Source organism: Neoarthrinium moseri (genome assembly GCF_022829205.1).
Source record: "Neoarthrinium moseri strain CBS 164.80 chromosome Unknown scaffold45_Wmoseri_CBS_16480, whole genome shotgun sequence".
NCBI classification, from domain to species: domain Eukaryota; kingdom Fungi; phylum Ascomycota; class Sordariomycetes; order Amphisphaeriales; family Apiosporaceae; genus Neoarthrinium; species Neoarthrinium moseri.
In genome coordinates this window covers 55476-68079 of record NW_026055159.1, presented here as the reverse complement: position 1 = coordinate 68079, position 12604 = coordinate 55476, and the positions used below count along the sequence as shown (strand labels likewise).

The following is a 12604-nucleotide window of genomic DNA, read 5'->3' as shown; positions in this document are numbered from 1 at the left end:
GTCCTTCGCTGAAATGCGGCCTCATAATTGACAAGACTCTAGGTATACCTTCCATGGACGGACGATCCAATCGCTGACCTCGGTACCAACCATTGTATAGGTTATTGGCACTACTGAGCCTCTGGCTCTCGTCGTCTTGTGTCTCTAAAGGGTTCGGACCAAATCGTAAATTTCCACTGAAGGTATGCTGCGGGTCAATCGGCGAGTAGAAGCTGATTTCCAACGTCAATCCTTCGTGCACCGCCGCATGAGGTTCCGACCACGTAGTGAGGGTGTCAAATAACCTCGCGGTAGCTTCTTTCACGGTCTCATGGTCTCGTCTGCTCCATGGGTATTTTTCGAAATCCATGCAATCTGGACAACCAGAGGGAACAAGAGCCACTGCGAAAAGGTGGCTGGTGCTCTGGCTTGTCGCCCGCGGGTCTTGTGAACCAAATATGATATGGTGAGAGGTGTCCGCAGCGAGTATGGTGTGGCGGTGGAATGGATGGAAGCCTTTGACGAACGAGGAGATAGGGGTTCTAGGCGCAGACGGCACGAGGGACAGAGATGTGGGCGCCCAGAATATGCGAGTTATAGTAAGTGCTTCTCGACTGTTCGTCAATCTAGCGACAACTCCAAGGTGTGGAAGTGACAAGATACAAGATGCAATGCTGTCTATTAGTCTACATGCGAAGCGCGCGAAAGCGGCCTTGAGAATCTTTGAGTACCAACCTACGGGCCACAGGGAAGCGGTAGTGTCCCAACTCTACCCAAGTGACTGTATCTTTTTGCGGTAACTTTATACACCTTACATAAGGTACCTAGGTACTTGCTAACCTCCAGGTGGCAGGGCTTCGGATGGCCCAAGCTCCTGGCCCGGTGCTGGGATTGAGGGTCCCTTGCGGGGCGGCCGCCCTTGCGATGCGCTCCAAAGTCAACAAGAAACATGGGCCAACGGTTATTGCACTTGCTCTGCAACATCGAAGTCATTCCCACCGACCACCGACCACCGAAACCCACCACCATGGCGCCAGGTCAGAAGCTGTATCCGAGGGCGACGGTCAAGAAGATCGTCAAGGCGCATTCAAAGTGCAACGTCAGCAAGAATGCCGACGTCCTGGTGAGCCGAACTCGGGCGCCTCTCGGCGCGTCCCAGACGCGTGCTGACTTGCGACGGCAGATTTTCCTCGACTACGCTCTGTTTATGCAAACGTACGTCTTGCGCCATGCCAACTCCCACGTGCCTACTGGCGAACACGGCATCTAACGCAGTGTTGATAGGCTCGTGAAAGAGGCCGCAATCGATTCCAAACAGGCCGGTGAGAGGGGGATCAGTGCGAAGAGCATCAAGAAAGTGACAGCGGTATGGTTTTGACCGAAGCATCCCCCCCGGTCTGCTCTGCAGGACTGACGCGAATATGACACCAGGACGCCCTCGCCAAATTCAAGGGATGAACAGGTCAAGCTCAATATGCAATGACAACCATGGCCACGATCGCGAAAAACTACGCCTCGTCAACGATCGCCTCGGAGAAGAACGTGTCGCAAGCAAAGGCGCAAAACTGGCTCCACGGAGGATTCAAGAATCGTCTACAAGCAACCCATGATGCAGCACAGGCGGAAGATACCCTGTCTTCACATTCTCTGGGCAGAAGAGCACAGCATGGCGGGCAATGGCATGATACGGGCTTAAGGCAGAGGATCTCTCAGCACGATGCACTTGTCGCGTGAGGTGGGTGCGTTACTAGTGCAGGGCCGTTTAGTTTGGCTAGGAGGGGCAGTTGGACACGAGACCATGGAAGGCGGAAAACAAGCCCCATCTTAACGGTCGGCTTCAAGAGAGCGCCAAGCTTTTGGGCCACTGGATGATGTTTTTGTCTTCAAGGTAGTCGAGTCGATATTCCTTCCTTAGGCGAGGAGAACTGGAAGGACTTGCTGTCAAGAAGCGCTTCCAATGGGCAGTCATAAGAGTACCGACAGGTGTACTACGGTAGTGCATGCTTGCAAGCGCTAACTCGGCACCGCGGGAGCGAAACCATGACTTGCAGGCCGAGACCCATCCGAGCTGGGACATGAGCTGCAGACGACGGGAAGCACCAGCGGGCAGGAAGCATAACACTGCTTCGATGCTCATGCATGGGCTTGCCTGGGATGGCACTTGGTTATCTTCGCAGCTGCTAGGCACAATGGTTCACGGAACGACAACTGGCCAACTCGTCCTTTATGCGAGCTCCCATTTCGTAATCAATGTATTCAGCAGTAGAATACATTTGCATAAGCGGTAGGACTCGCTGCATTCTACTCGAGGTTTTCCGGATATCTGTAGGATCCATGTGCTTGTTCGACTTGGTCCTCGCATCGTCATCTGCATCCGCCACGGCTTCCAGGTTGCTTCGCCCGGCGGATGTAGGTTCGGCTTTCTAGCAGAGAAGAGGGACGAACAAGAAAATAGCACACAAGCAAGCATGATGGAAATGCCATTGATCTGATAACAAAATGACCAAGAGCAACATGATCCGATTCGATTGATCCGATTCGAGAGGGCCGGGCTGGGCTGGGCTGGGCCGGGTCCCTCGCCTCGGGGGTGTAGGTAACTAGATACTATCCAATGGCAGGGCGGTCCCACGGCGACCCGTAGGCCAGTTTGGGAAAGCTTCCCCAGGATTCCTCAGGGTTCGCGGGCTGGAGCTTCCAGACAGCTAAGCAGTAGGGCGACCTACCTAGGCACCCTGGCGCTACCCTACCCCTACCCTGGCAGGGGGCCAGGCAGCCTGGGCGACTGCTGGTACACTGTATCTTGTGTTGCAGGCAGGGGTTTTCTGAAAATCCGAGACCAAGTCGAATTTGGGGCCTTGACTCTCTGCCTCGTCTCCCAACGCAACGCAATACGCCGACGCTGAACACCTTGCCTACCTACCTACATACATAGTCTCTCCTCTGCTCTGTCCTGTAGAACCAATTCTCACCTTTGCCCTGCTCTGCATTCGCCAGAACAAACACGTCCAGTATCCATCCATCCATCCCCGCCTCCGTCCCCATCTCACCCCTCGAGCCTCGTGCAAACAAACAGACCAACACACCTCAACCAAACACAGCCCACGCGCGCCGCGAAGCTCACAATGCCTTCTTCCGCCGTCCAGAACCCCCCACCCCAGGCCGAGTCCAAGTCGGCCAAGAAGAAGAAGGCCAAGGCCGAGCTGCGCACCGAGTCTCCTGCCCCCTCGGCTTCCCCCGCCCCCGTCTCAGTCTCGGGCGAGGATTCCAGCGAGAGCCCCTACGTCAGAGAGCTCCAGAAGTGAGCATCTTCCTTTCTGTCCTCCCTGGCCTCGTCTAACTCATCTTATGTGGCCTGAAAGCTGACCTGTTTGTCCTCCCCTTACGCAGGAACATCCGTAACCTAGCCAAGAAGATCGTAAGTTGGCACACCCTCCTACCGGAGCTATCCATTGCTCGTGGGGCCTTTCTATGTGCAGATAGCTGACCAATGCCCTACAGAGCAATGCCGCCAAGACGGCCACCCTGATCGAGCAGCACAAGCCCAAGACTCCCGACGACCTTGTTGCCGCCAAGATCATCAACGCCGACCAGAAGAACCAAGCCCTCAAGAAGCCCCAACTCGAGTCACAGCTGGCCCAGCTCGAGGAGCAGGTCGCCCAGTACAAGAAGATCGAGGAGGAGTACCGCAGTCGTGGTGCCACCGACAAGGCCAAGTTCGAGAAGGACCTCACCGAGAAGCTGGAGAGGGAGAAGGCTGACGCTCTGGTCGCCGCCACCGAGAAGTCTGCTGCCGACATCAAGCAGTCCCGCCATGACAACTTCCTGGTTCTCTCCCAGTTCCTGCGACTGGCAGCCGCCCGCAGGTCCGAGGATGCTGACGCCGGCTTGGATGAGAACATGGCCTTGGAGGGCGTCCTGCTGAACGTCTACTCGGGCGATGAGAACGCGGTGGCCACCATGATCAAGCTCGTGGACGGCGCCGACGAGAAGACCCGAAGCGTCAGTGGGGACGAGCTTGAGACGACTTGTGAGTTGTGCATGCCCATCTACTCTGTAGACCCACACATGACTGACAGCTTTGCCCGCAGTTGCGCAAGTCAAGGCCGCCAGCGTGGCTCATGCGGCCACCTTTGCTGCTGTTGAAGCCGAGGCCGTGCCCGAGTCGACCGACGCCGCGCCTGAATACACCGCAGCTGCCGCTACCGATCCGACCGTGGCCAACGCTGGTCTGACCGAGATCGACACTGGTGCAACATCCATGACCAATGGCCACCCCGAGTCCACACCAGCCTCGGGCATCCCCGCCAGTGCCGATGTTGGCGACAGCGCCGCCAACGCTGCCGCCGAGTCGCAGTGGGACCAGCCCAGCAATGATTTGAGCGCTTCCATCACCCAGGAAGACTGGGTTAAGGTCCCTCGTGATCCTGCTGAGACCGACACCGGCTTGGACGCCACCCCGGCTGCTACCGGCCCCGTACAGTCCTGGGCCGACGACCAGCCGGAGAACCCCATCGAGGTAAGTTTGGATCAATTTCTTCACTGCACAAAGAATGCTCTTGAAACCAGTGGGACAGTTTCACTCATTCATTTTACACAGACTCCCGCAGCACAGGCCGACGATGGTTTCCAGTCGGTGCAGCGCAACCGACCCCGCGGTCACGGTGAGGGCAGCGGCCACCGTGGTCGTGGACGCGGCGATTACCGAGGCCGCGGACGTGGTGAGGGCCGGGGACGTGGCCGCGGAGGACAGGGCCGTGGCAACTTCGGCTCGCGCGGTGGAAGACCCCGCAACGGTGATTCGTAGAGAACTCGTCGTCTTCACTCTTCCAGGCGCATAGGAACCCCCCGGGGCGGCGGCCCTATCCACAGCGAAGAGCGGATAGCAACGGGATGAACGGCCAGCCAGACTCCGCCGCGAGACTTTTGTCGCGAAAGTTGGAGGCGGCCTGTCTGGCTGACACCGGCATCCCCACGAACACCTCAATCATGAACACTTTTTGAGGCTGACGAGGACGTACGAGGCGGTAATTGCATTTTGGACCAGCCTTTGATTCATTTTTTTGGGGAAGCACTAGAAATGGACATTCGCATAACGGCGTTTGGCTCTCCCTAGCAGCACGCCACGGCACAGGCACAGCACAGCGCTATGGAGGGCGTTCCGGCCCAGGATGGGTTTCTGTACAACTAAAAGAAAAAGTCAAAACTGCATTTACGAGACGAGACCCCGAGTAGAAAATTAAAAATGAGCATGATTACGATCAACCCAAATCAAGCCGAATCGCCGTGAACATTTGCTAGACGAGACCAAAAGGGGTCCTGTTTGTTTCCATGTATTCGCTGTATTTCGGTGCGAGCACAAGTGATTTTACGTATTTCATTCCCTGGTCATGGGGAACGACTCTGCGGCAAGTATATCCATGACCTCCCTTCATTCCGGGCACCAATCTGCCCACCTCTCCCCATCTTTTTCTTTTCCCTATTTTCCGCTTCTTTCTCCCCTGCTGCTTAATGTACAAGTTCGCTAAGACTCACTTGACTTTGTTAATAGTTGCTCGTTGAGCGCCGCCCCGGCTTGGGCAATCACAGTCCTCCTAGGTCCTTAGGAGATATACTGGTTGGCGGCCAGCCACTCCTTGATGGCGGCGGCATCGCGCTGGCGGTAGGCGGCGCGTCCGCGCACGACGTCCTTGACCTGCTCCAGGGTGCGGTCAAAGGCCGACGTGTCCTTGCCGCGGAAGAAGGCGTCGATCTCGTCGAGGTACTTCGCGTCGGTGAACTTGTTGAGCGTGACGCGGATGAAGCGGTCGAGGACGATGGGGTTTGCCATCTTCTTGGTCGCCAGGTCATAGTTGTCCTGGAAGAACTTCCAGAGGAGCGGTCGCGCGGCCGAGTTGCCTGACAGGACGGCACCGAGCGAGTGCATATCCGCAGAGGCGACCGAGTCGGAGCTCATGTTGAACAGGAACGGGATGACCTTGTTGTTGATAAGGTTTTCATCACGGATATGGCCTACAGCGGCGAGCGCGAAGTCCTTGCCATCAGGTGACGTGGACGTTCCCCATTCCCTCTTCAGAACGTCGAATGCCTTGGCAGGATCGGTCTTGACACCAGCTCTGTACACTACCGATCGCAAGCTGGGGTTCAGCCCGGTGCCATCCTTGCTCCAAGTGTCGAACAATTGGGCACCCTTCTCGAGCGAACTGCAGGGTCGGGTCAGCTAAGTGGTCCAGGACTCGTGCCGGGCAGTAACGTTACTACAATCACAGGTAAGACTTACTTGGGATGGTTGTTAGCTACAGCACTCAGGAGAAGTCGCTTTCGCAGGAGTCCAACAAGGAACCCCTCGTCACCCTTGGGCTCCCAACCCACGGTCTCAACAGCATCGTTGATCAGCTTCAACGTAAACTTCTCCAAACCAGCCTTGATAGCATCATCGTCGTTGAAGATGGACTTGACAGCGTTCAAAGAATCTAAGGCTTGGGCCCAGACAACCTGGCTAGTCTCACCGCTGAAACTTTCAAGGAAAGATAGCAAGGCAGGAGTTGTACCGTAACCTGATCTCGCCAAAGCAGCGGCTGAGCCGATGATGGAGGTCTTGTCATCAACAGTGAGCTTGTCAAGCTGGGATCCAAGTTTGGCTAGCCTGGCAGGGGGGTAGTTGGTGCGATAGAAACCGGTACCATTGTGGTTCAGCTTGTAGAAGTCATCATCAACATCGCGGATGGTGTCCTCCTTGGCTGTCAGTGCAATAGTCTGAACGTCTTGGGTGCCCGCCTTGCCCTGCAAGCCCAGGGGAACCCACCAGACCGTTTCGTCCTCTTCTGGCTTGACATCACCAGTTGACAAGAAGCGGGATTGCTTGACGGTGATTTGGCCAGGCTCTTCAGCGACGGTCAACATGGGAAATCCTATCTTCTTGATCCAGTTGCCCATGAGTGCGTCAACGTCAACCCCCGATGACTCAGCTAGACCAGCCCAAAGAGCTTCAGTCTTGGCGTTGCCGTAAGCATGCTTGTTTAGATAGATAGCCACGCCCTTCAGGAAATCCTTAGTGCCAAGATGGTTGACCAACATGCGTAGTGTGGAACAACCCTTCAGGTAGCTGATGGCATCGAATATTTGGTTGACGTCCAGAGCATCCTTGACTGGCACGTGGATGGGGTGGGACGCACGGATAGAATCAAGAGCAAAGGCTGATTCCATGCCATCAGTCAGGAAAGTTGCCCAGACCTGCCAGTCAGGATGGAATTGGTCAACCGCATACCAGCCGGCCCATGTGGCGAAGGATTCATTGAGCCACAGCTCATCCCACCAATCCATGGTGACCAGGTTGCCGAACCACTGATGAGCAAGTTCGTGGGCAACGACGTAGGCAATACGTCTCTTGAATTGAGCGTCAGAAGTTTTCGGGTCGAACAGGACGGCCGTCGTTCGATAGGTGACCAAACCCCAGTTTTCCATTGCACCGTGGGTGAACTCATGGACAGCTAGGAGATCAGATTTTGGAAGAGGGTAGTCGATGCCGAAACTCTCAGAGAAGAGGTCAATCGTCTTAGGTGCATGCTCCAGGGCCCAGCGGCCCTGTTCTTTGAGGCCACGAGTTGTGTAGACCCTGACAGGAATCTGCTTGCCATTGTAACGACGCTCAGTGAAAGCCTCGACGTACTCAAAGTCACCAACGGCCCAAGCTAGGAGATATGTGCTCATGACGGGCGTACGTTCGAAGGCTACCATGTGGCGGCCTTGGACGGTTGGCGTGGTGCTCTTGACGGGCATGTTAGACAGCACTACCTGGTCATCAGGGATCTCAATTTCGAAGTCGAAAGTCGCCTTGAGGCGAGGTTCGTCGAAGCATGGGAAAGCTCGTCGAGCATCGCATGACTCAAATTGGGTGCTGAACATGTAGTGGAAGTCCTCATCCCGGGGCACCGATTTGGCAGCCGGAACGACGGGCTTATACTTGCTGCGGTAGAAGCCAGCCATGTCATTGTTCAGAATGCCCTCGAACGTGATCTCAAGGGACGTCTGCTGAGAAGCAGGGATCTCGTCCGCAAAGACAAGCGTAGCGCGCTGCTTTCTCTCATTGTAGCTGAAACTTGTGGTCTCATAGGTCTGTGACGACTTGTTCTGAGTGACAGTGATTTTGGCTGCGGCCAATTTGAGCTCGAGAGTGTTGATTATGATCTCCTTGGTGGGCTCAGTGACCTCGGCATCAATGCTACAGAACGTCAGAAACGAGACACGGTGTGAACAGTCCCATAAACAATTGCCAACAAGGTATACACCATCTCGAATAGGCCTTATAGCCACGCTCTAATACACCCGTGCTCCAATGGCGACTCGCGGGTGAAGGGGTCCTCTGGAGCCGCTATGCGAGGGACAGGCACTACTTACGTCACTTTTCCGTGGTAGGTCCAGCTGTTGAAGTCCAGTGCGGAGATGGAGAGTGCATAGTGCGACGGCTTGACCGTAGCCGGCAGAATGTCTCTGTCAGCCATGATGGAGGAGGGTATGATGGTTGAGCACCGAGAGGAAGAGGTGGAGGCGAAGGTTCTTCTCGGGATACAGCTGGGTGTACTTCTCGGGTGGGGTTCGAAGGGTGTCTCGCGTTGTACGAAGATTAAACTGGCAGGTGACGCCGTGAACCGCGGGCGGCCGAGTTTCGTTGCCCTGCCGCAGTGCTCGGCCTGGCAACCGTACGTGCTCACCGACGCGATGCTGCGACCAGATATTTTGAGATTGGCTTGTGCAGCATTCGCAGAAAGCACCGGACGACCCGTTGCCCTCAGATATTTGAGAGCATCTCGTGCGGCGGGTGCGCAGATGGGCTGCTTCAAGAGCGCCCCAAAATGCACCAGTCGACCAATGGCGTCCATACTGGTCGTTAGGGCCCGCTATCCCCCGTCCTGCTCCAAAAATCTAGACTACGGGCAGGTGAAACGGGTGTACGGGGGGAACGTCCACATGTCTCTCCTTGGCTTTTGAGAATAGGTAATAGATTCGGATCTTGCCATGCGGAGTCACGCCCAATGACTTGAGTGCTCTATCGGCGCCAAAGTAAAAATAAACAACCTTACCTCACGATAACTTTGGCTCAACGTCGGTGGTTGGCGCTATCGTCTGCCCACACGTGAGGATTGAACGAGACAACTCTGTTGATCAAGTTCAGCAAGATTGCTCTGGATGATGTGTGTAAGCTGCGAGCCAACTTGCGAGTCAACTACGCAACGGAAGAGGAAGTTCCGATGTACCAAGTCCCCAATGGTTCCTGCAACGTCGCACGTGTGTTGGGACGATGCTTCGTGGAAGTGTTCAGGGGGGATTCGGAGGAAAAGAGGATAAAAATACAATGAGCGTGACCTAGTCAAGGGTCAGGTCCGGTGCACCTTTGGAGGCTGGGCGTGGGTATGAGAGAACGCCCGGAAATACAGCCTGTGCAATCCGTTGTAGACTTTCGAGCTTCTATAGGGTAGCAAATCTCAAGTGATCCTTTCGTTGATTGTGTCTGGCAAGGCCATCGGGATGGGGCGGACGGCTCACGCGTTTTGTGCATAGACCAGCCTGTCTAATGCAATACAACGATGCGGAGTGTATGCTTACAGTGTTGACGGTTCACGCTAGGGACGAACGCGGAAATATGTTTTCCTGTGCCCCGTTGCCTCGATATTGTACGGACGCCACTGCATTGCATAGGGTGTTTTGATGCTGACTCGGATCGGATGAGAGCCCATTCAGATTTGTTGAGTCTGGGTTCTCGATAGCACTGGCACCGAATACAGGACCTCAATATGGATGACCAACACGGCAGCCTAGACCAGGTGCGGCAGTTATTGAGAGGACATCCAGGCCAGGCGTCCGGCAATCCTTGGGCGGTTCAAGGCGAACTGGATGGGCGGGCCCGTCTTGCTCAATGGGCTCAACCAAACCAAGGTCAGTAGGTTCGTCAAATATTCCAAACGGATCAGCTTTTCTGTAGCTCAAGATGGCGGAGCTCTCAGTTGGTGCCTTGCCCCAAATTCACTTGTTAGGGCGCAACAAACTTGAGAGCACCAATTCTGCAGGCCATGCCCTCGTTCCCCAGCCGTCGCCATGGACTATAACTGGTCATGGCTTCCCCAACAAAGGGTCACAACACCTCCACCTACTCGTTCAGATTCTCAGGACCATGACAGTGTCGAGGTCTTTGAGGAGGAGGGTGGGGTCAATACCCAGGCAATGCGACAGCATTTCGTCCGTTCATTCCCGCATAACAACGTGGAAAATGCGGAAGATGACGAATTCTCCTTAGTCGACAGTGACGAAGAGGATGTAGCTGACTCGCCTGAAGTAACGAACGACGACGATGATGATGAAGATGGAGACGATATCAACGAGGGTGGAGATGAGAATGGTAATGGTGACGATGCCGATGCTACCGGCGAGGAGGACGTCGACGAGGCGGACGAGGGAGAGGAGCACGAGGAGGAACCCATGTTTGATCCCGCCTCTGTAGGCTTGAAGGAGATCAGCAACCTCGCCAGCTTCACGGTCAGCAGCTACAAGCCGGGTTGCGGAGTAAAGGAGCTTCGTGACGATGATGTCAACCAGTTTTGGCAGTAAGACACTTCAAGCTCCGCCCGAGCACCACCTGCACTGACACATTGCTCCAGATCTGATGGACCTCAACCTCACCGCCTCAATATACACTTTATCAAGCGTGTAGAGATCCGGGCTCTACGGCTTTATCTAGACTATGAACTCGACGAGAGTTACACTCCAACCAAAATCCAGATCAGTGCTGGTTTTGGACCCAACCTCACCATCCCTTTTACAACCATGGAACTCAACACGCCAAAGGGCTGGATAGACGTTCCCATCGCCGGCGCAGGAGGCGGTCCGGACGGCAACTCCCTCGGCTGCTGGTTCGTGCGTGTTCTCATACTGGAGAACCATCAGAACGGCAAAGACACCCACCTTCGCGGTGTCAAGGTCTACGCCCTAGATGACAACGCCGATACTGCAGAGAACAATCCACTGGAGGACATGGTGGAAGCCTTCGACGACTACGAAGACCGCATGGGTCGGATGAATATTCACGATCACGATGAGGACGGCCTGCTTCGGCACGAGGCGGCGATGCAACGCCAGAAGGCCAACGCCAAGAAATTCGCCCCAGGCGATGGTGGCTTGAGCATACCGGATTTCATGAGAGAACCGGAGATTCGTTGATGCATGAATTTGGGCTTGGCACGCTTGGAGGAAGCGTCTTATGTGAGGCGTTTTGGCAGTATGGGCCTTGGATGGTCATGACGTATGAAGAAGACATTGATACCCCCCTAAAGAGGACTGAAATCCCGTAGTCTGCAAGCTTACCGTTTAGAATAAACACCTCTAAATGATTGCCCAGCACATTTTCCTCATGCGTCTATTGTGATAGTGAGCAAATCTCCTCAGTCTCCCCCCAATGACACAGTCAGGTTGACAGGATGCAACGGCCGTCGCGCAAGTGGGGCCGAGGTCCCGCCCCGAGATTGTGAGCTTCCACTCCCGTTCCCGGCCATGGACCTCGCCTCCGTCTGACATCACTCCGGCACCAACCTCCGACCATCTGCTTTGATCCGGTTCTCCCCCCTTGGACTGGAAGTGCCAACATGAGCCTGGTCTCCTTCTTCGCGCACGCGCTGGGCGCCTTCCAGCAGTCCAAGACGAGCTTCCGCGTGCTCTGCACGCTGCCGCTTAGCAAGCCCGGAGCGCTGGCGCCCCGGCCGCCGGGCGGCGACCCGCTGCGGACGCTGCTGGTGCTGGACTCGTCGTTCAACCCGCCGACGCTGGCGCACCAGCGCATGGCGCTGTCAGCCATGCCGACAGAGCCGGGGCCCGGCAGCCACCGCCTGCTCCTGCTGCTGGCCATCAACAACGCCGACAAGGCGCCGCAGCCGGCGGCGTTCCCGGAGCGCCTGGCCATGATGTACCTCTTCGCGCTCGAGCTGCTGCGGATCCGCAGGGGCCCCGGGGCCGAGCTCGGCGACAAGGAGGCCGAGGCCGTCGACATCGCCGTCACCACGGAGCCGTACTTCCACTCCAAGAGCGGCGCCGTGGCCGCTAGCGACTTTTACCGCGGCAGCGGCGACGGTGGTGGCGAGGCCGCGCCGGAGCAGGTCTACCTGACGGGCTTCGACACCTTGATCCGCGTCTTCGATCCCAAGTACTACCCGGACAACTCGATGCGGCGGGCGCTGGACCCGTTTTTGACGCGGTCGCGGCTGCGCGTCACCATGCGGACGGACGCAGACTGGGGGGACGCGGCGGCGCAGCGGGCGTATCTCGAGTCGCTGCGCGGCGGCCGGCTGGACGAGGTCGGCGGGCGGGCCGAGTGGGCTGACCGGGTGGACATGGTGGAGGGCCGGCGGGAGGGCGAGGCGGAGGCCGTCATCAGCAGCACCAAGGTCCGGCAGGCCGTCCGGGGCCGGGACTGGGCGGGACTGAGGGAGCTGGTCAGCGATGGGGTGGCGGAATGGATCGAGACGGAGGGTCTGTACAACGAAGACCCTGGTCGATCGATGAGCGAACTTTTGTCGAAGCCCTGAACGAGGAACAAGGCCTTCTACGGCGATCACATGCATACCAGCCAAGGAAACCGGCAGAG

The 12604-nt window shown here is 56.5% G+C and overlaps 5 protein-coding genes across 5 annotated transcripts; 4 read left to right on the top strand and 1 right to left on the bottom strand.

Moving 5' to 3' along the window:
- Nucleotides 1-928: 928 nt before the first annotated feature.
- On the top strand, nt 929-1437 carry JN550_009619 (uncharacterized protein; the record flags this gene model as incomplete). The annotated part of the gene is made up of 4 exons (XM_049321710.1): nt 929-1102; nt 1163-1194; nt 1264-1345; nt 1411-1437. The coding sequence occupies 4 exons, from the start codon at nt 929-931 to the stop codon at nt 1435-1437; spliced, it is 315 nt and encodes a 104-aa protein (XP_049168357.1).
- Nucleotides 1438-3101: 1664 nt separating this feature from the next.
- On the top strand, nt 3102-4783 carry JN550_009618 (uncharacterized protein; the record flags this gene model as incomplete). The annotated part of the gene is made up of 5 exons (XM_049321709.1): nt 3102-3277; nt 3367-3394; nt 3478-4006; nt 4068-4495; nt 4577-4783. The coding sequence occupies 5 exons, from the start codon at nt 3102-3104 to the stop codon at nt 4781-4783; spliced, it is 1368 nt and encodes a 455-aa protein (XP_049168356.1).
- A 795-nt stretch (nt 4784-5578) lies between these two features.
- On the bottom strand, nt 5579-8855 carry JN550_009617 (uncharacterized protein; the record flags this gene model as incomplete). The annotated part of the gene is made up of 3 exons (XM_049321708.1): nt 5579-6179; nt 6257-8197; nt 8374-8855. 3 exons carry the CDS (start codon nt 8853-8855, stop codon nt 5579-5581), a joined length of 3024 nt encoding a protein of 1007 aa, XP_049168355.1.
- Nucleotides 8856-10068: 1213 nt separating this feature from the next.
- On the top strand, nt 10069-11187 carry JN550_009616 (uncharacterized protein; the record flags this gene model as incomplete). The annotated part of the gene is made up of 2 exons (XM_049321707.1): nt 10069-10574; nt 10629-11187. 2 exons carry the CDS (start codon nt 10069-10071, stop codon nt 11185-11187), a joined length of 1065 nt encoding a protein of 354 aa, XP_049168354.1.
- Nucleotides 11188-11609: 422 nt separating this feature from the next.
- JN550_009615 (uncharacterized protein) lies at nt 11610-12545 on the top strand (the record flags this gene model as incomplete). The annotated part of the gene is made up of 1 exon (XM_049321706.1): nt 11610-12545. One exon carries the CDS (start codon nt 11610-11612, stop codon nt 12543-12545), a length of 936 nt encoding a protein of 311 aa, XP_049168353.1.
- Between the last annotated feature and the right edge of the window lie 59 nt (nt 12546-12604).